Genomic DNA, 21,256 nt, shown 5'->3' with positions numbered 1-21,256 from the left:
TCTTGCTCACATTTAGTACAGGCAGACAAAGAGAAGACAAAAGGTAGAAGTGGGTCAATATCATCCATTGTTTGAAGATTGCTTATGAATTACGATCTACCCCCTCAAAAAAAAATAATCACAAAAGGAGTAGACTGCAATTCAGGTATAATTTAGGCTGCCAGCATCAAACATTTAATCTATTGCCTTCATCCACTTACATCTTCCTCCACCATCACCCTAGCCCTCTGTAATTATTTAGCTCTAATTAACAATTAAGAAATTCACCAATGTACTAATTTACTTCTAAATGAACAAAGGCACGGAAAGCGTAACTACAAAGTGTAGCTTTGGATAGTCCCTGCAGCAGAGCTGGTCTGCACTTCATTATTTTCAAAGTGTAACGTGTTAGTAGCGCATTTTTTCTTTTAAATAAATCCAAACGTCAAAGATCCCAAGGCATCTCTGGTCCTGATTAAATGCTTGAAAAATAAACTTGTCCCACATCCAGAATATCATTAGTCTTCCCCTGTAGACCTATGAATTTCACCACTTTTCTTATTACGGCAACATCTCACCAGTCACCAGGAGAACCACTGCCAGTGAAGTCAACTGGCAAAAAAGCAGCAGATGGGGGAGCACGTCCTAAACAGGATTCATCAGGACTTGAGGGCTAATTGCAGGGTGGCAGAGACCACTTTTCAGACATGTTCAGAAAGAGTGTTTTTGCCATCTCAGTTCATTGTCGTCATTACAAACCCAACCCATAAGCACCCCCATCAGCAAACCAGCAGTATGCTCACCTGTAAGCCTGCCTACTGCTCCAGCCACCTGGGTCATGATTAAACCCTAACACACACAGTATGAACCCAGCTGCAAAAGCCCACTTGCCCACATCTGAAGCATAGTTTACATGAAGGAGCTAGCAAGGTGTAGCCAGACAGTTTAAGCCAGGTGTGAGAACAGAGACCATCCCCAAACAGTTAACAGCAACGCCTGGGAGGGTGAGGGGAATACAGAAAGGACTCCGTGCTGCTCAGTCACACACAGAAAAAATAAATCTCTATTTACATTTGCTGGCAGGTTCCCCCCTCAGGATGTCTTTGCATGAACTTGAACAACAAACCTTGGCTAGAAATCCCAAATAAAGCAGAAACATAAAGGACTTGCAGTCTGCCTCACTCAGAGCAATCACTCATCTACCAATGTATGTGGAGGATCTGGAGGCATCCTCTCCCGATGCCAGAGCAGCCCCAACAGGGAGGACGCAGTCCCCAGCCCCATGAGCAGCAGTGGGACTTGGGAGCAGCCGCTCCTCTCCCACCACTGGACGCCCCAGGGACCCATGCCAAGGAAGCATGATGCCTTGCAACCCCCAGAATCACAACTGCCTCCTCCCACTGCAGAGCTTCAGCCCTTCCCACCTTCTCAACAATGGCAAGCAGCAGCAGCAACTCTTCCCCAGGCAGATGTTCAGGGCCCACGCGTGGGCAGAAGCAGCAGTCATCCAGCCTCTTTCTTTTTCCTGTACCATGCAGAGACCTGCTGCCCTGCTAACCTCAGCGTTTCCTTCCCCTCAGGCAAATCCAGCTGCAGCCAGGCTTGCAGGGAGATCCACAAACACCTCTGTGCATGCAGTGACCTGATCCATCTCATCACCACCTTCATCAAGCCACTCCTCTTGGGCTGAATGCAAACGCTCAGGAAGGACACCTAAAGGCCTCCACCAGCTCCGAGACATCTCAAGTTACAGTCAAACCGTTGAAAAGAGACATCGCAAGAAAGATAAAATCATAAGTTGTATCCTTGCCTGGGTATTTTGGCTTTTTACCTGATTGCTCATTAGAGTGACTGGTTTCCCCAGGAGACATTAAGGTGGTGAGACATACCAGAGGGACACGGGGAGGGGCATTCCCTGCACGTATCTCCTGCAGCAATGCGGGAGAGTCATACCTGAGCAGATGAGTCCTGGATTTCATTGGTTTCTTTTGGCACCTAGACAATTGGAGAGAGAAAGAGGAAAAATATCACTGCCCAAGGACCTGCACTAAGCATGCAGTTATTGTTGGCTCCAGGATTGAAGAATGTGCTGCCTCCAACAGCATGGGAAGCATCCAGGGAATGCACACTGGGAACCAGTCATTTATAGCAACATGAGGGAACAGCTTTCGATTAAACCTCTTGAGTCTTTGGGTGGTTTTTGCGGTTTCTTTTGTTTTTGAAGCTAATCAGCCCTAAGGAGGGCTAGCAAGGGACAGGAACTGGTGTGATGTGGGGCAGAATTATCCCATGGGTTCCCACTTGCAGTCAGCTTACTGATGCTTAAAATAAAAACTTCTCCCTGTTGTGTAAGCCACTCGAGCCATTCAGGTGAGTGTTCCAGGCCTACAGAGCACAGGATAATACAGATATTAAGAGCAGGTTAAGAGGAGCCCATCACCTTGCAGGCTTAGAGGACACAACTCGTAGCTTTTAAATGCGAGATTCGCCCTTATTTCTTAGCTCTAGGGAGTGAGTCCGACTTATCTCACGGAGCTACAGCCAGTACCTAAGGGCTGTCAGCATGAGAAATACCAGGTATCATTTGGGGGATGATCATGGGTTACATTTGCTGGGAACTCAGACACACCGATCTCCCTTAGAGCAGGCAGGCAACCAGCGTGACCTGCTCTGCATTACATACTTGGCCTTCTCCACATTCACTCCCTGGCAAAGCCAGCTCCTAGTTAATCCCTTATGATCAGGGCTTTTCCTAAAATCCTCCTCTTAAAATAATAAATACAGAAATTGATGCAGCCCATCCTGGGGAACGGAGCAATTACAGCAGGGCTGCTCCAGGAGCAGGGAGAGGCAGGGGCAGCAGCACCAGCTGGGTGTCACCGCTCCCTCTTTGCTGCCTGGGCATGCCAGCACTAGGACCCCAGAGGAAGGAAATGTTGGACAGGACCCAGAGAGGGCAGATGCCCCATCCCACACCCAGTTCCCTCCCCTGACACTGCCCTTTCCCAGCAGCTCTCCTAGCTCCTCACTAGACCATCAGAAAAGTGTATTACACACAGGAGGTTCGTGCCAGACATTGACATTAGGCACTTGCCTCTCCAGCAAGGTTTTTCCAGGCAGCTATGAAGCCCTTCTAGATACTTGGCCTAGAGAGATGAGGTGTCTCCCTGGGGAAGCTCCTGAGGAAAGCCTGGGTGCTTCATGTCTTTAGGGATTTACTATGTGATCTGGGCTTTTTGGCACAGATGTATTTCTTGAAAAATTGCTGAACACCGTAATAAAAGTAAAATCCACAAAACTTCAATTTTCCAGCAATGCCGACAAAACAGAGGGGAGAACCTTTGAAAGGATGATGCATCAAAGGCTGCAATGCAGCAATCTTGCTGGGAGCAAGCAAGAATTTCAAATCGATGTACAATTCCCGAGTACAGCTTTCACCTCCTCCCAAAAGCAAAGCTCCAGCTGCAGCATTACTCAACAGCTACTCAAAACTTTCCTGTGCTAACACATGAGCACACACAGTCATACACACACCCAGGCTTTCTTTCTGGCTCAGAAACTCTAACTCATTCTCCCTTGCACCAAACCCATTTACAACTTGAAGGGAGGGTTTAGATGGTGAAAGCACCACCGCCCCATGTGCTGGCCACCATCATCTCCTTGCATCTCAACTTAAACTGAAGACCCAAGTAATTCCAGGCTGCGTTAAGTCCCTGGGTTGGTCCCTTCATGTGAATTGTGTTACACCAAAGAGGAGCTTGGGCCAGCAACCTCAGCCCTCAGCCACACCTCTGGCCAGGCTGGTGAAAGCTCCCACGGGGAACCAAAGCGGTTGAGGTTGAAGGAGCGTGTGCAGGTTGAGTTGTAGCTGCAGCAGTGCTCGCTGGCGGCTGCTGGGTCTCCCATCACAAAGGTCAGTTGCTGTAGAGCACCCTGGGGAGGAAGAGACACAGAAACCACAGTTTACCAACATGCTTCCTCCAAAGGAGAGGGAAAGGTCTAGAGGGGTCTCCAGTCTCTCACAGCCAGGGACTTCTTTACAGGGTGGATTAGGCAATCAACACTCACTCCCCATCTTCAAGAACTGATGCAAATATCATGGGAACAAAGACTAAGAGCCAGCAATGCACAAGCTGTTCTTGAGTTAAATAACAGTGAGGATTCAAGAAGTGCTAAGTGCACTGCAGGATCAGGCCCTTACTATTCACCTTGAAGGGAGCAGACTCCCCTGGCCCAGCCTGAGCAGTACCCCAGTGCAGGGACAGTACCAAAAGGGGCCCCCCAATAGGCCCACTGCAGGCAGCGAAGGCTTGCAACTCCACCATCACCTCCCTGGACACCCAGGCCCTACAGCTCTCAGCGAGGCAGCAGAGAGCTGCTCTCGTACTGCAAATGCCCTGCTGAAAACAAGGGTGCATGAGGAGAGAGACCAAAGGGAAAATATTCTGAACAGAAGAGGATTTATAAAGAAGGAAAGAACAAAGCACAATATTGGGCTTCCAGCACAGACCACCAGACAGAGGAGGGAGGGAGGTAGATATACCGAGATGCCTGTTTGTCTGCATAAGGCAAAATGTCAGCCTGCAAGGTTCTGCTGTTGTCAGAATCAAAACCGATTCAAAAAGGGCTTCCCTGCCTTACTAGGCTGCCTACACATTTCTTTCATTAAGCTCAGAGCAACTGAAATAATTAGTTAGCAACACAGCACCACTGATGCTTGAGCAGCTTTTCTGCATGACACAACTATCCAGATGGAATGTCTGAGCCAGCTCCATCCACCTAGGTGGAGCCAGCTCCATCCACCGCCAGGTCCTCTGCTACCTCCCAGCCGCAGCAAATACAGAGAGGAGCATGTCCGAGTTGCCATCTGACATCTTCACTAAGTGAGCTGAAATCTTCCTCCCCAGGCTGGAGGTGCAGCTGGGCAGACCACTATAAACCAGGGACAAGGAGAGAGCTACCCCACAGAATGAAGAAGAGCTTCAGATTGATGACACAAACTCAAAGGTTGGTCTCAGAAATGCCACTTGGACTTTTTCTGTAAGAGTGACATCTGTTTGATGCCCTCAGTCTGTGTTTGAGATTGACCATCAGATGTGTTTCAACACAAAGCTTGACAGCCTTTGAATTTATCAGGCATTTTAAAAAGGCCATCTACTTTGACCTACTGGGAATCCTTTGCTTGCAAAGTCCTCAAAGCAGGGACTTCATCTTCAACACATGCATGGGACAAGCTCCCCAACCAAATCCTTTGCATGCTGACTGTGCAGATGACTTCTGTACATGGTACAAGTCATGGTTGACAAGAGAGGATGAGTGTAAGTCTGTAACCTAGAGGTCTCTACTGCTGGCACTGGTGTTGCCCTGACCCGAAAGCAAGCACTTTGCACAATTCAAAGCCTTTGCAAAGCTTACCTTCCCCAACCATGAAAATAAATGGTGTGTTTTAGGAAAAGAAAGCAATGGATTCCTTCAGAGGGAGTTGCAACCTCAATTCATGCAGCTAGAGCAGACCATGTCCTCAAACACAGCCCTGACATACCTGCCCAGCTCTCACCTTAAAGGGGATCTCAAAGGACTCGATCAGGCCTCCGATGATGATCAGTCCCTCAGTGTTCACTCCCATCCCAAAGTAATTGGACCAGCTCACTCTGTCCACCAGTCGACAGTCCACGTGCAACTCCAGCCTCTCCAAGGAGATGCTGAGAGCAACTTGGTGCCAGTGCCCATCACCAAGAAGGGAAACTGGGAACCTGCATGCCCCAGAAAGGGAAGGGAAGAGGCACAACATGAAACTTAGGTCCCACACCTTATGCAGGACTAGGCTTCACCCTTACCAGCTCCCAGGGTCCCTCATGTATCCATCCTTAGTGCAGATGCTAAGGACAGTACAAGAGAAATCAAGTCTACCTTATTGCCACAGGTAAGCACCATCACTACTCTTCCACTGTGGGAATACTATTTCTATCCAATGGATTTGGGCATATCTACAATCAGTTGATGTGTCTGGGAAATTATTGGTGTTTGTGTCTCTCCCTGCTTGGTTTATCCCCAGTCTTTCTGTAGGGCGAACTGTAGGCTACCAAGGCAATGATAAAGGCAAAGCTGGCCCAAGGCATCCTCTATGGTGGATGTCAGTGCTATTGGTCAGCCAGAAATGCCACCCTTCTTTGGCACTAGCAAAGCAGGGATGATGCAGGAGCAGGAACATCTGTCCACCTGACACCAACCAAGCAGGCAGATGTGCCCATCAGCATGGGGACACTCTAGGTCTAGCTGAGGGAAGGGCCATCCTTGTTTCAGAGTTTGTGTAAGCATGAGTTGATTTTTCCCTCCACCCACCCTTGAGTTCACTGCAACAGATACAAGGCTATCAGCAGACATGACACTGCTACCACCTCATCAGCCACAGACATGAGGCAAATCATGACTGACCACCAGGCATGTTCACAGGGAACTGATGGTGGGAACACAACTCCAGCTGCTGCTGCGGATACTCTGACGGTGGCAAAACCTGCTGCAGATTACAGCCAGGCCAGGCAGGCTGGGGGCTTCAGAAACACCCCTCTCCAAAGCAAGCCCTGAGGGTTTCTTTAGTGGAAGGGAGGTGCCATGCTCCTCAATACCAGAAATCACCACACCCAGCTCTTAAAACAGCTTTTATCATTTGACTAGTCTCTGAGCACTTTGCAAAGAAGATCAGGGTTGTTACCTAGCTTCACAGGCAGGGAGCCTGAGGGCCAGCGCTGGGCTACAACTCATCACCCGTAAGGTCCAGAACACAGTCCAAGTATGTAATATAAGGCTTCATGCAGGGCCCTGCTTTCCTGCAAGTACCCCTTTGTATGCTGGACTTAGTGCTGGCTGGTTAGATGCGCTGCTTGGGCTGGAGGCAGGCAGAGCCAACGCTCCGAAAACACTCATCCCCACTCCCTCTATCAGCAGGATTTCTCAAGGAGCCACCACCAGCACAGCCTCCCAAACCAGCCTGGGTATTTAAACCTTTTTGTTCTTTGCTTTGTTTTCCAGATCTGTATAATTTTGACACAGTAGTTAGGCAGCAACTACCTGTGCAGTCACACCACCAGGTCTGAGGTAGGGACAGGCAGGGGGACACAGCCTTGATTCAGCTGAGGTGGGGTCAGAGCAGCACTGCTCAAAGCCCATAGTGGGAAACCTTAACACTGGCTTTGGGATTAGAAAAAGGAGGCATGAAAAGACACAGAAAAGCACCTGAGCTGGAACTTACTCATAGTGTCTCCTCCTCGTAGTGACGAAGACCAAGGCATACGGGTTAATCCTGATCTGGAAGAGCACATGGCTCCGATGGCTAAGGATGGTCACTAGGCTGGTGTCCTCCTTCAATGAGTACCTGAGCTTCATCAGCACACTCAGCTCATCTGCAAACCTGGCAGAAAGAAGCAACGCATGGCATCCTGCAGCAGCTGCTGAATCACCACATACTGCCCTCTTAGGACAAAAAAAAGTCACAGTACAAATGAACTCAGTGAGGACAAAAAATAAAAAGCCAAGAGCAAACAGTCATTCAGGTTGTAAGGTCAGGTACTCAGAAAGCAGCAGCCAGGCCAAAATTAGCATTGCCCATATAACCTTAATGCATCCCTCCTACGTGCAATCTCAGCACATGCTTATGTGGCTGTGCATGATTTGCCATGGGGCTCCTGCCCTGCCCACTGCTGAGATTGGATGGTAACCCTGTTCCAAGCAGCTCTTCAATGCTGCCTTCTCTCACCATGTCCAGTGTACTTGTCCATAGCAAGCTACAGCCCCATAGCAAGCACAGCAAAGGTCCAACCTGGTCTATGCGTCCAGAGACCAGTGCCTTGGCATCAAGCTATGTTGATGGGTATGGCTGTGCTGTCTCTCTTGCTCTCTCCAGTTCTGTGCTGGAGCAGAGAGGTCTTCCTGGTGAGAACACCAAGAAAACACATTCCTGGAAATGGTCAGTCAAGCACTGTGCCAAGTGTCTTCCCTGCACACAACCAAGAGATGGAAGAAAGGGAAGAAGCTCTGAGCTCATAAGAGCACAGAGTGGATGCATTATCTTCATGTCATTATGGAATAGAATCTTAAAATAACGCCTCAAACCAACAAGTGTGCATGAGATGATTTTGAGCACCACCACCCCATGTCCCTGAAGGCAGCCCACCTGTCCCCAAACGCCTCCCTTGTAGGGATGTTGAGGGTAGCGTACTGCCCAATCTCCAGGATGCTGCAGTTGGCTTCGTCATAGCTGAAGGAAACATTGCTCAGGTCCTGTGCATGGGAAGTAATTTTGTCCAGCAAGTTCACTTCATCTGCATTGGGGGAGAAGAAAGAGATGCTCAGTAGCTGAGATACCTTCACTTACAGGGCTCTGTTCTCTTCGTTCTTATTAGACGACAGACAAAAACCCCCAGGAAGAAGAGACTTCAATTTGGGGAAATTAAAATAATTCACAGATTCAGCAAACTCAGACCAAGACAAATACTCAGAAGCAGCCAGGTGATATTTTTGAAACAGAATACATGTTTCAAGACCAGTGTCCCAAAGACATGGAGGGCCATTTCTACCCAAGCAGTGGTGGTACCTTTATGACCATACAGTCGGGATGCTCAGGACTGTAAAGCAGAGCCTGGGACACAAATGTCCTAAAACACAAGCCCTGGATCAGCTGGGTACAGAAAATCCTGCTCAGTCCTTTCCCAAGCTTCCTTGTTGAAGTTTGCCCAATTTCAATAAAGAATTGAACCGAGGAGTGGGATGAAGTTACTGTGTCCCTCACTGAGGTGGGTGTTCTGATAAGACCACAGGGGCACTCCCCTCTGCCCAAAGCGGAGTACATGGCTATGTACACATAACAAGGTCAGGAGCTCCATCCGGAGCTGTGCAACTTGCAATAACCCTTCCCAGCAAGTGAAAGTCCCACTTTCAGAACTATGCTGTGAACGTGCAAGATGGTTCGAATTGGGTGAGAGCCCCTCGTCTGGGCTATTTGGCAGCAACATCACTTCAGTCTCTTGAGGAGCTTAACTCCCACGGTGAACAGAGACATTCCCTTTCCAAGTTCATTCTTTAACTAAAGAATCATTCAACTATGAAATACCTGAACAAAAATTTGTTTAAAACCACAAGGTTCCCCTCCATTAGCAAAAAAAATTGCAGACATCTGGCTCTACCCAGACACACTGTTTCTACCTCTGAGATATCTACAACCAGGTCCCTCCTCTCTTGTCATCCCTTTATGCTGCTGGGCACTGTGGCAATAATCCTGCCACCTGCAAGGGGTGGGGATGAGTGATGGACCCAGGGCAGCACCCCATGGGCACCAGCCTTGCAGGAGGGGTTTGGATCACTCCAGACCCACAGCCCCTTTACTGGGAGGGCCTGGACGGTCCCACTTGATGACTTATCAACAGGAATCCTGCCAGTACCATCTGCACTAGCATCTGCCATCACTTGGGAGGCATCCAGCCTCTGTATTCACTCTAATTCCCGTTGCTGATGAGGTGTGAGATTTATTTGAGGGCAGATGAACAGCCTCGGGCATGCTGCAGCCTGACGGGAGCTATACACACCATATAGATCCGGTGCTCTGGAAAATAACAAGTCAACTGAGCAGAAAGATGCTTTGATCCACTTCAGACACTAACATAGCAGTCCTGCCACCATCTCCTCAGAAGATTTTGTAAGGGAAAGAGCCCAGTGCTGGGAAGGAGGGGAGGGAATGTGGTCCTGCAGGAGATGCAGCCATTTGTGGCGACTTGGGATTTCGTTGGGTATTTCTCCAGCTCCCCACATGGTCACAGCATAGGCGTGTTCCCAGGCAACTCTCAGCTCAGCAACACAAGAGTGCAACAGCCTTCGGCAGCAGGAACATTGCAAAAATGGTACCAAGGCAGAGAGGGTGCAGGGCTGAGCCCCTTGGAGACTTCAGTGGTTGTAAACCCTGAAACAGTGCCAACTTGGCAGAGTTTATCAACGTTACAAGTGATGTGCATGCACAGCATGGGGAATTAATCTGGGACCAAACACAGCTGTCAGAGGGGAAAAAATATCAGGGATGTTTGTCCCTTCTCATTCCCAAGCAGTTTTGGGAGGCAATTTCCCAGCTGCTGACACCAATGGACTTGCCAAGACCTGCATGCTCCATCTCCAGGGGCTGCAGCCCTCATCATCAATCAGCTTTGCTGGTGCTTACAGGCAGACAAGTGCGAACTCAATGGATCCTATCAGGTGAAGGGGCTTCCTACACAAGCTGCATATGGGGACTTAGTACTAGAAATAACATGCTGACATGGAAGTTTTCCTGGGCAGGGTATGGCCTTAACACACAACTTGAGCATGTGCTGAAAGTTAAAACCATGGTCCATGACAACATGTGTATGTAGGGTTAAAGCTAAACATGTGCTTGGTGCTTTCCTAAATAAAGTAGCAGAGACTCCTCTCCCTGCGAACTGGAGGTAGCCGGAGAGCACTCGCAGGGGCCTGGCTGCACCGGCAGGTTTAAACAGCCAGGGTTGGTGTTTACCTCTGGACCCCTCACCAACCCCAAGAGAAGAATTTGGCATAAAAGAAAAACAGAATTAGGACTGAAATTAATGAGATCTCTTATGACCCAGGCAAGGGGACAGGTAGGAAGCTACTGGTGTAGCTGAGGGGGCAGCTGCCTGCAGTGTGGAGCACCAGCACACGTTGCACTCACCAGCCAAGGGAGAGACAGGCTGATCCCACTGTATGCCCGGGGCCAGGAGCAACCCCAGCTCTAACAGGGGAGCTATGCATCACTGCAAACTCTCCCATGGCAGCCATCAGAGCCTGAACGTCACTGGAAGGATTTAGTCGCGTTCCCATCCCTATGAACACGTCTCTACACATTGGCACATATACAGGGAGTGGCAGAGCAAGAGCCAAGTGCAGGCGCCCCACAGCCCCTCCCACAGTGCAGGCAGTTCAGAGGACGATGCCAAACCTCTATTGGCAAGGCAACCAAATGGCAACAGGTCATTTCAATCCCTAGAGAGTGTCAGCATTCAAATCCTGGCAATGGGCTGCACAGTTATACCTTGGGCAGATCAGCCATTGCACACATCACTCTCCTCTCCCTGACCTCCCCCATAAGCCAAAAGAGAAACGTTGAAATAAATGACATGCCTCTCAGACACCAGCCCTCACGCAGAGACGGGGAAGCTGGAAGGCAGATGCCCTTCTCCTGCTTTACCAGCCCCAGACTGCAGCTCTTCCACATGTACTGCCTTTTCTTCCTCCTCCCTGTTCTCCAGAAGCAGCTTTCCATGTATTTATTTTAGCCTCATCTGGCTAGTTTCTGCGCTGTTGGGATAAGCCAGTGGGTCCTCAGAAATGCCTGCAGCATAAACCCATGCTGCACGAGCCAGCAAAGCATCAGATGGGATGGATCTACTACAGACACTTTAAAGAGTGTCTTGCTGCATTAGCTGTGGCTCATGGCACCGCTCTCTCATGCTGGGGCAGGAGCTGACGCACAGCAAGGTTGTTTATGACACTGGATTTAGCGCTCAACAAACCTCAACACCAAAGCTTTTGCTTGCACCTTCTCCCCAGGATTAACCAAGGGTCAATTCCCTATCCTGACACTGCTGGGTTTCTGGTTGTTACAAGAACGTCACAGATTTACTTTAAATTTCAAACCAGGTTTATTTTCTCTCTTTGCCTTAACCTCTGGGACCAGATGCGCTGCTTCTCAAGGACACGGATTATCTGTGGAAGCAATTCTCAGCTGCAGGGTCTGAGTCACCAGCTATCAGAGATCAAGGTCGCAGCCTTCCTGGGAGCAGATTAATGCCAGGCAGGCGGATGCTGAGGATGCAGAGTGCAGTCACTGCAGCAGCCAGAGTCAGGGATGGGACAGACCGTACATCTGATATGGTAATTCTAGGTTTCCTTTACAAAAAAAAAAAAAATGTTTTCTCATGAGCTTTCAGCTTTTCTAGGGCTCAGGTGCCTTATTCCCACAGGCATTCACCCCACTGCCTTGCTTCACAGCGGGGCTTCCCCATCTCCTTCCAGTGGCCATCAGTGAGCAGCTCTGCTCACAAACGCTTTTTCTACCACTGCTGAGCAACCTTCACCACTGGCATGACCCTACCTCTACCCTGGAGGCAGTGCTGCCCAGGACCGCAGAGGCAGGGCTCTCACCAAGCTGTGCTCACAGTCCAGCTGTATTTGCATTGAGCTCTAGACTCGGGTTCTTCCTTGCCCACCTGCAGAAAAGCCAGGCAAGGCTGCCCACAGTGCACATTCAGAACATTCAGCATGCCAAACCAACATCTTTGCTATTCAACCTCAAACCAAAAGCTTGCAGAAGAGCTATTTCTATGCTGGAAAGGAGATTCCTGGAGTTCAACAGATGCTGCCAAATTCAGCTTGCCTCTGGGCTCCTAAAGCAGCGCAGGAATCTTCCCAGGCAGCCCAGTGCCAGCAAGACTTGTGCACGGGCCAACCTCAGCATGGACAAGCACTGGCCAGTGGAGCCAAGCCAAGAACACGGCATCCCAAGCTGAAGTTAACCCCAAGCTGAAGTTAACTAGTGGTCATCAGGGTGCCAAGAATGTTTTGGGAAAAATGCTTCCAAGGATGGGGAGCACAGCAGTCAGTGCAAAGGGGAACACCTATAAAAATCTCTTAGAGATAGAGTTATTGAATCACACCCCATGCAGTGCTTGGTGTTGTGTCAGGAGGTCTCTGCCTCTGAGAGCCCAGAAACTGAACTGAGGAAAGGCCAGACTGAGAAACAAGGCCAGACCGACCTTGTGTTTTAGTGCAGATGTTCCAGCAATCCCAGTCTTGGGCTAGAGGAGAAAACCTGCAGAATCTCACAAAGCCCAGCAACAGAGGATGCATTCTCTGCTGATCAGCAGTGTGCCCTGGACCATCATTACCTCCACAGCCTTGGTCTGAGCACACTGGTGCACTTTAGGAGATGGTTATTTCAAAAACTATGACTTCTTGTTCATTTCCTTTGCAAAAAATGTTAAGTCCCAAAAAAATTTATGCATCCCTTTTTCAAAATGAAGTTGTGTAGAAAAACACACAGAAAGAGGGATAAAAGACTTTACCCCACCACTCAGAAGTTATAAAAAAATCCCAGCTCAAGTATTAAGCACACAAAAAGCACGAGTTTTTCTAGGATGAAGAGCTCAGGAGAAACGGAGGCAGCGGTGTCTGCATACAGCCCTGCACTGTTTGGTGTTGGGGACTTTGTCAATGTACCTTCATCAGACCATAAGATCCACACTTTCAATACAGGGTTTTCCTGCCCTCATCGGTCTTTTGGCCCCACAGAGAGTTAAAATTCCCAAGGAACAAAAGAAGAAACAGGAAACATATCTTGGTCAGATTGGTGACCCAGAGGACAACCCTAAAGGTAAATACACCCTTTGACAGGGAACTTTGCAGAGAGGGATTGTGGTTACCCTGCAAGGCCAATTGGGAACACGCCTGGTGTACAGGCGCCTACCAGCCTGGCCTGGAGAGTGGAGAGGGAAGGTGGCAGGGAGAACCAAGGGCCAGCTGCCCCCCAAGGGGCTGGCGAGCTGGGGGACCCCAGTGCAGGCAGTGCCTTACCAACAGGCAGTCCCAAGGTGGGTAAACACAGCAGGCAGAGCCAGCCACTGGTAGTAAGGTCCCCCCATAGGCAACCCCAGGCAAGGCTGGACATGAACCAGGTCCAGGGTCCACCATGGAGCACCATCAAATCCAAAGGGATACATGGGCAGAAGCTAGTCTGAAACAAGGCTACAGTGTGGGTACAAGGTCCATCCAAGAGACAGAGCCAAATATAGGACAGGAGACAAACATACAAGGGGTCCTACCAGGAGACAAACTATATCCAGCTTGTCCATGTCCATCCAGGAGGCAAAGTCAGAGGCAGGACTGGAGACAAGCACCCTACACCATAGCTCAGGGGAAGTGCTGAGAGCACAGGGCTGAGTTTAAATGGGGCTCCTGGGCTGAGGGTATGGGTGGAGGTCCCAGGTGAGGCTGGTGGTCCCAGGTGAGGCTGATCAGGGACATTAATGCCCATTAGTGCTCTCAGGGCCCCAACAAGATTCAGTAGTGGTCTTTCTCCACCTCACCCCTCGGACTACATCCCAGAAGAAGGTGTCCTTTAGGGTGGCACCCCAGGTTGCAGAAACAGAAAAACAACCATCCATGCTTTCCTCTGGCTCGTGTGAATGTGTGAAGCCTATACTTAGGTTTATGTTCTCCCTAAGGGAGAGAAATGAGGTAAAAAGAGATTATATTAAACAACATAAAACATAATTGGAGCCCTGGGAGAGCTCATAACAGGGTCTGTCAGACTGAGTCACTTCCCGTGGACGTGGTACCACTGGTTGGGACCTGAAATAACAGGGCTGGACAAGCTTTGGGGACAACCCCAGGAGAGCCCTCGCGCTTGCTGTCTGGGGAACAGAGCATACGACCTAATGGGTCTTTCTCTCTCTGATTTCTGGGTGTCTTATGAAAAAGTCCTGCTAGAAGTCTGCTTAGGATCACAGGCTATGCACTTCAGCTGTTTTCAAACTCTGAATTAAAGAGGCTTGTACATCACAGCTAGAATTTAATAGTAAAGGCTCTCTGCATTAAGTGATGGAAAAAGAAGCTTTTATACCAGGACAACGGTTTCCTGGCACCTCATGCTGCTGACACTACCGCATTAGCACAGGCATGGTCTGTAACCAAGCATTCAAAACAAGACAGCCCTCCCAAAACACCGATGCTCCTCTACTCCCTTCTCAACAGCTCACTCTCCTCCACCCTTTGCCTCTTGAAAGACGTTCTCAGGCTCAGAGGTTGTGCGGGACCTTCTCTGGACTAAGGGGACCCAAGATGGCAGCTTCATATTTGTTTGGACTTGCCTGATGACTCTGCACATTGGGTGGACAAGGTCAAGGACACCTCGGTAGTGGTGTCTTTGCAGGACATCAACCCTCCAGCAGCTCCTCCTGCTTCTCTTTCTATCCTAGGATTACTTGTAACGTAAATAATGTCCACAGTAGCCATCTGTGTCACCTCCTGTGCCACCTTCACCTCCTACTGTTCCCACTTCCTTTGCCACCTAATAATTTCTTTTTAAGGGCAACACCACAAGCCACACGAGATGAGGTTTAAGCCAAAGCACACACAGCTCGCAGTGATGGACCTGTATTCAGAGGGTTTTGCAACAGGATTTCAATCTTTGCCTCTCTGCTCTCCAGAGCAGAGATAATTTGGTTTTCACCCAGTGGCTGGAAGTTGAAGGGGACAGAGCCAAAGCAGGAAGAAAAAGAAAAAGCACATTTCTCACGGAGAATGTTGTACCTATTAGTGGAAGATTGAATGCAACCACCCACCCACAGAGAGGACAGAAAATTTCAGGGAAGCAAAACCTTTTCAGAAGAAAGAGCTAGCCGTACACATTGTTTAGACAGGAAAAATCGGAGCACAGACTTCTTTTCAAGCTCATTACGCAGATCTGCAGGCATGCTGCCGCTCCTTTGTACAGGCCCAGCACGGGGGGCTCTGCTGGGACAGGGATGAGACTTTTGGGGACAAAGCCTGGGAAGGAAGAACGGCTGCTAGAAGTCGATGATGACCCCAAATAAGGATATGCTGGCTACAAGAAAAAGTAGGCCAAGTAGCAGAAAAAGAAGAGAGCCTGTAAAAGAGCTTTTGGGAGAAGAGCAATGGGAGCAGGAAAGCAAAGAGTTTAAGAGTTGCTAAACCCACAACAGGGACGATGAAATCAGAGTGGCCACAGGAGTGGGGAAGTAGGCTTGGTGGGCATTTCAGCCTTCAGCTTCACCATCCTCATCGGGTCGTCTCTCTGCAAATCCTGACTGCCCGAGCCATGAGACGGCATGAAAATCTCATCCCATTAACTGAAAGAGTATGTTTCCTGCCCTCGTGGGGACAGGGAGAGGGTTTGCAAACATGAAGCAAATCAATATCCTGACAGCTGAGAGAGTCCAAAGACCCTTTTGAAGCAGGCACTGGGAAGGGCTGGGAGGAAAGCTCACAACGGCTAGCTGCTCTGCAGGGTTTGATAGCTTCACTTGGGTTGGTTTGGATTTGTTGTTTTTTTTTTAATAATAAAAAAACAAACAAACAAACAAAAAAAAACCCAAAAAAAGAAGCCACTTCTAACCTTCCCAAGCCATGTACTGAGAGATCCTGCAGAGCTCCTCAACCATCTCCTTCCTGAGAAACCAAGAGAGTTAACCTCAACCCAAAGCTTCTAGTCTCTAGGAAAATGCTCTGGGGTGCTACACTTCACCCCAGCCTTGCACACCCCTCAGCCCCCAGGCCACACGCACACCCTGGTGTGTCTCCTATCCCCTCTTCTCCATGTATCCTCCCCAGTTCCTCCTTCCCCTGCTCTGTGCATGCATGTCCTGTCCCCTCCTGGAGCACCGACAGCAGATACCATTGGGTTGAGCTCAAACCCTCGCTTTACTCAAGCCAAACACTGTGAAACTGACTTTTTGCCTATATTCAGAGCTTAATAGGTTTAGCTAGAGGGGTATTTTTAAATGGATTTCATTTAAACCTGTGCAAATCCCCGCACAGCCACTCTTCAATCTGTTCAAGACTGTCTCACAGCAATGAAACTTAATTACTGAATGACAGTGAATCAGCATAAACCAGATTTGAATCGGTCTACAATGCCTATAGAGAGGATTCTGTGGGATTAATTTAAAAACAACTAAAAAACATACTAGTAAAACTTGTGCGACACTGAGTGGGGACAAGTCCCAACAACACTGGCCCTCACTGTCGCTAGTAAATAAGCTTCTTTTTGTTGCTCCATTGTCAAAGTAAATTAATAGCAAATTCTGCAAACTATCACACTCCAGGGGTTTGTTTCCAACACCAGCTTTCCAAGAGCCTCCCTCTCTGTTGTTTTGTTTTACAGGGTTGGAAGACACACATGTAAATATGCACAAAGCCACCAGAGAAAAGCAATGAAAGGCTGATTGTGAAAACCTCCTCTGGGTGGGATGGCCAGCATCAAGCAGGACAGCCTACAGCACAGCCAGAGCTTGTACCCCTGATTTTCAGCATCCTTTCCTGCTGATGGAGAGCACACACACATTGGTGTATGCCTCCCACCCCCCCTAAGCTCTCATGGCCAAGGCTTGTCTGGATTTGACAGACTTCAAGGTCAGGACTACAAGGAGGTCCCTCCAGCCCCCGTCCCTGGCTCCAACAGCAGATGCTTGCAGGAGAGGAGAGGAGAGGAAAAGGGCAGGAACAGAGCAAGTCTTCCCTGCTGCTTCCTCCCCGCTCCCTGCAGCGTAAGGATTTGCTGAGCCGAAGGCAGTGTCCGTGTTAGCAGCCATTGGCAGAGACTTGAGCTCATCTCTCCTATTCTGAGATACTTCTGCTCAGCTGGCTGGGCTGCCCAAGAGGTCCCTGAGCACACACCACTTTCTTTCTCTCCTTTTTGAGCTTTCATGATGTTTTGTGAAGTCTTAAACTTCTCCTAAGGCAGAATGGGATGCATTTTTAAAATCTCAGCAACGCGTTGTGGGGGTAGGAAAGCTAGCTGTAGCATGGCAGCACACAAGCAGCCCCTTTGCAGGCTACGCTCTCCGAGCAGCGGCAGGAAGGGAAGGAAGTGGAAGGGTTTTGTTTAGCTCCTAACTCCCCTTTCTTCACCAAATGGCAGGGGGATCAGCAAAATACACACCAGAAGCTACAAAACTGAAATGAAGAGGTAGAGGCGAGTAAGGTAGAAAGATTTCTTACAAAAGGAAATGCAATTTCAGAGTTTTGGAATGAAGCAGCAGTTTGATGGCAAATATCTACTTTTGAAATACTTTGGTCCCCTTCTTCTCCATTACAAGTTGATCTTCACAAATGTTTCTCCAGCTTAACCTCCCATTGTCTGAGATGAGTTATTTTAAAGTCTGGCGGAGGTTCAGCTCGAGCTATTATTTCAACAATTTTGAAAGTGTCTTGAGTGACAAGGGAAACGGTCAGGTTAGTATTATCTTCTGCTGCAGACATACACATCTGGGAGAGATTACAGCCTGAGAAAATAAAAATAAATATGTCCAGGGAGCCCATCCTGGGAATTCCTCTAATTTCAGCAAATAAGGGCTTGGTGCACCCCAAAACCAAACCCTTCCTCCAAAACCCCCTGCTCCTGCTCCTTCCACCAGTGATGAATTGGTTCATTTGGTTCAGTCTAACAGCGATTTTAAACTGTACATATAACGTCATCCAAGGCTGAAAAAACTGAGGCTTAAACCTGATATGTGATGTGCAAGGCAAGCCAGATCTAAGGCGATAGTCCCAGATGTTAGTCACTGGTGAAAGGCAACCAGGAAGAGTCTGATCGTGTGCCAGCGGCCATCTGTTACACCGCGAAAAAGCGCACATTGGCTCAGGATCTCTGCGACTCCTCTTTTCCAAGTTATAATCAAAGCATCAAAAAACTGCAGGAAAGTAGCAGCAGTGAAAGGTCCTTTATGTTTTCAGATCCAGGGGACCTTACGTTCAAACACTGGAGCTGCCCCATCAGGTCAGACAACGGCACCCGCAAGCACAGCTTCATTTCTGGTAGTGGTCGCAACTGGATGGAGCAACAGCAAATCTGCCCAGCTGGCATAAAGAATCTCAGGTTAACTTAAACCCATGCAGACTGTGCTGCTGAGCATCCACACACCAGCCATGCAGGAGCAGGGCTCGCGCCGTCCCCAGCTGTATACACACGTCCTTGCTGACTGAGATCCCAGGAAAAATGACAACTGAACACAATATATCCAAACAGATGCTGCTTCATAACCTGCTCTGCTCAAGCAAATCCACCTATGTAGTGGCTCACCCTGATGATTCAGCGTGTTGCCCAGGTTTTCATTTCCATTGCCACATGATCATGGGTAAATTGATTTTCCTTTTGTACAGGTAGAGAAAAGAAGCACAGCTAATGTTGGGAGGCACCGTGAAGATACGTGTGTTGAGATAAGTAGGATGTACATGTGCATATCCTAGCCGAAGGGAAGGATTGGAGAATTAGCTTGCCATGGAAGCTCTTGGCTGTTTTCTCCTGTGCTCATCCTCCCTGCTCCCTTGAGACTTCATGTGCCAAGCAGAGATCACTTACACCCCAGCTAAAGCAATAAATGCTGCAGCTTGTAACACCAGTAACCCCGGAATTCAGTCCTTGCATTGACCAAACTGCTATTTTCTTCATTGCAGCCAAAAAATCAGACTGTGTTTTCCCTAACCTGGCTGATTTTCACCTCTCAAACTCTGCTGCCAGCAGACCTGAGGGGCAGGAGTCTTCGGCAGAGCTAGAGAGATCTAGGCAGACGGGCAACCTCCATATGAGCCAGAGATATCCAGAGAGCATCTTTCCAAAGCTTTCACCTTTCGTGTGCTCACAGGTCCTTTGCAGAGCTGCCTGCTCTGCTCCTAACATCAAGCCCTGGCAATCACTACCCCCTTCCTCTGCTGGGTCTCAGTGTATTCATGACAAATGTGCTTTATCAACCTCCCTGCAGTAGTCCAGAAGACTAATTGGTTGGGGGAAGGTGAGGGAGTCAGACAGCTTAATTTTCCAAGCTTGACAGGAGCCGATGACTTCACTCAGGGAGAAATCATATAATGCAATTGTAAAGGTCTGGCTCAGGTCACTCCCACCTCGCTCGCCTAGGAAATACCTTGTTATTGCATCCCTGCAAGAGGAGCTGGACGGTGGGCAAAGATCCTACCCAGAATTTGCAGTGCCCTTGGCCTCGTGCCGTGCAGTCTCAGGCAGCTGGCTGCTGATGGGCCTCCAGCCCCAGCACATGTGTACACACGCATGGAGCTGGCACACTCGCACACAAATCTGTTTTGACTTGTATGAATTCACAAATTCAGGAGTGACAAGGGTTGCAAACTGCAGAGACTTCACAAAAAACTTCTTTGTGGTGAACACAAGGCTGCAGCGCTTGTGGTGGTAGATCGTGCCCCAGCCAGAAACCTCTCATGGGGCAGGAGGAGGACATCTGCTTTCACGTTTAAAGCTGTGTTTCCAGCTCACCAGTCTGCAGAGAAAACCTTAAAACCATCACCCCGGAGCAATCAATGGTCCTGAAAGCACAGGGCAAACATGACAATTACATCCACGAAGCTGGGTGCATACCAGCACTGCCCGTCCCGTAGGCCTGGCTTTGGAGGGAAGTTGGCACTCAGGGAAGAGAGCTTGAGGGCAAAAGCCAGGGGACACGCAGGGGACATGGGGCCAGACACAAGGCTGCCAGGGACATGGTCCCGTGCTGTGCCAAGCACGGTGGGCAGAGAGCCAGGGCCCCAGCCATGTCCGGGCTCCCGGGCATGGTCTGCTGCCTGCCAGGCTCCTCCAGCCGCCCACCTGGCAGCAAAGGGACCAGGGATGCTTCATAGGAGCTTGTTGGAGACTCCAGGTCCCGACTGCTGGCAGGGAAAGGCAACTCCTGTCTGTTTTTCTCAAAAGCTTGGGGTCTAATGCAGGAGACTCCCTATTGCACAAGTGTCTGGCAAACCTCTTGCCTCTGTCCAAACCCATCCTAACTCAGGGAAACTGTTTCCTATCCCTGCCTTCATTCAGCAAGGCCAATTTTCCCCTTGAAAAGAATGGCTACAGGTCAGCACGTGGTTTACCTTAGCTAAAATACAGCTACTTCATGCTGCCACTAATCACTTTGGAGATACTGGCATTCCCTGCAAAGTAGCAAGGGTCCCATGCGGAGGGAGAGGGGACAGACAGAGGCTGCTCCCATGAGCCCACACCCACCACAGCCCCGGGCTGCAGGAGCTGGACCTGCCTGAGCTGAGCTTTGCGATTGTGCCTTGCAAGTGCTTCTACCATTCCTGTTACTCAGTGTATGACTAATGCCCAGACCAAAATTAGTACCAGTGCACTTAATTAAAGGGAAAGTTTTCCACTGCAGGCAAGTGAAGTGCACAGTGCTTTGCAGGGATCTCTTTCTGCTTCCTTCGCTTTTAGATATGCTGCTGCAAGGGTCAGTGCTCTGACCTGGCATTAAAATCCATTTAATCAGAAATGATGTTCTGGAGGTTGTATCTAGCTACCACGCATCATCTGCCCAGGGGATCTGCAGAAATGGAGCAGGAATGAGGGAAAGAAGCACAAGAGCCTCATGCACGAGCACAGCCCAGCCTGGGGCAAAGCTCAGCAGGAGCAGCAGTCCTGACCTTCCCCTCATGCTCCCTTCAACACAGCTCACAAGAATAAAGAAAAAATTAAAAAGTAGTGTTTCCC

At 49.3% G+C, this 21,256-nt stretch overlaps 1 protein-coding gene across 1 annotated transcript in view; it reads right to left on the bottom strand.

Moving 5' to 3' along the window:
- Positions 1-21,256, bottom strand: part of LOC148056207 (uncharacterized) — a 98,957-nt gene that overhangs the window by 54,192 nt on the left and 23,509 nt on the right. The window contains exons 2-6 of the mRNA XM_087753324.1: positions 8,150-8,297; positions 7,229-7,387; positions 5,537-5,732; positions 3,769-3,912; positions 1,933-1,974 (exon numbers count right to left, since the gene is read on the bottom strand). Of these exons, the coding sequence (XP_087609450.1) occupies positions 1,933-1,974; positions 3,769-3,912; positions 5,537-5,732; positions 7,229-7,387; positions 8,150-8,297 (689 nt within the window). The remainder of the gene's footprint in view (positions 1-1,932; positions 1,975-3,768; positions 3,913-5,536; positions 5,733-7,228; positions 7,388-8,149; positions 8,298-21,256) is intronic.

The sequence above is a fragment of the Nipponia nippon genome, unplaced genomic scaffold, assembly GCF_047370975.1.
Source record: "Nipponia nippon isolate SJK-2023a ecotype South Korea unplaced genomic scaffold, ASM4737097v1 scaffold_16, whole genome shotgun sequence".
NCBI lineage: Eukaryota > Metazoa > Chordata > Aves > Pelecaniformes > Threskiornithidae > Nipponia > Nipponia nippon.
This window is presented reverse-complemented; position numbering and strand designations above follow the sequence as displayed.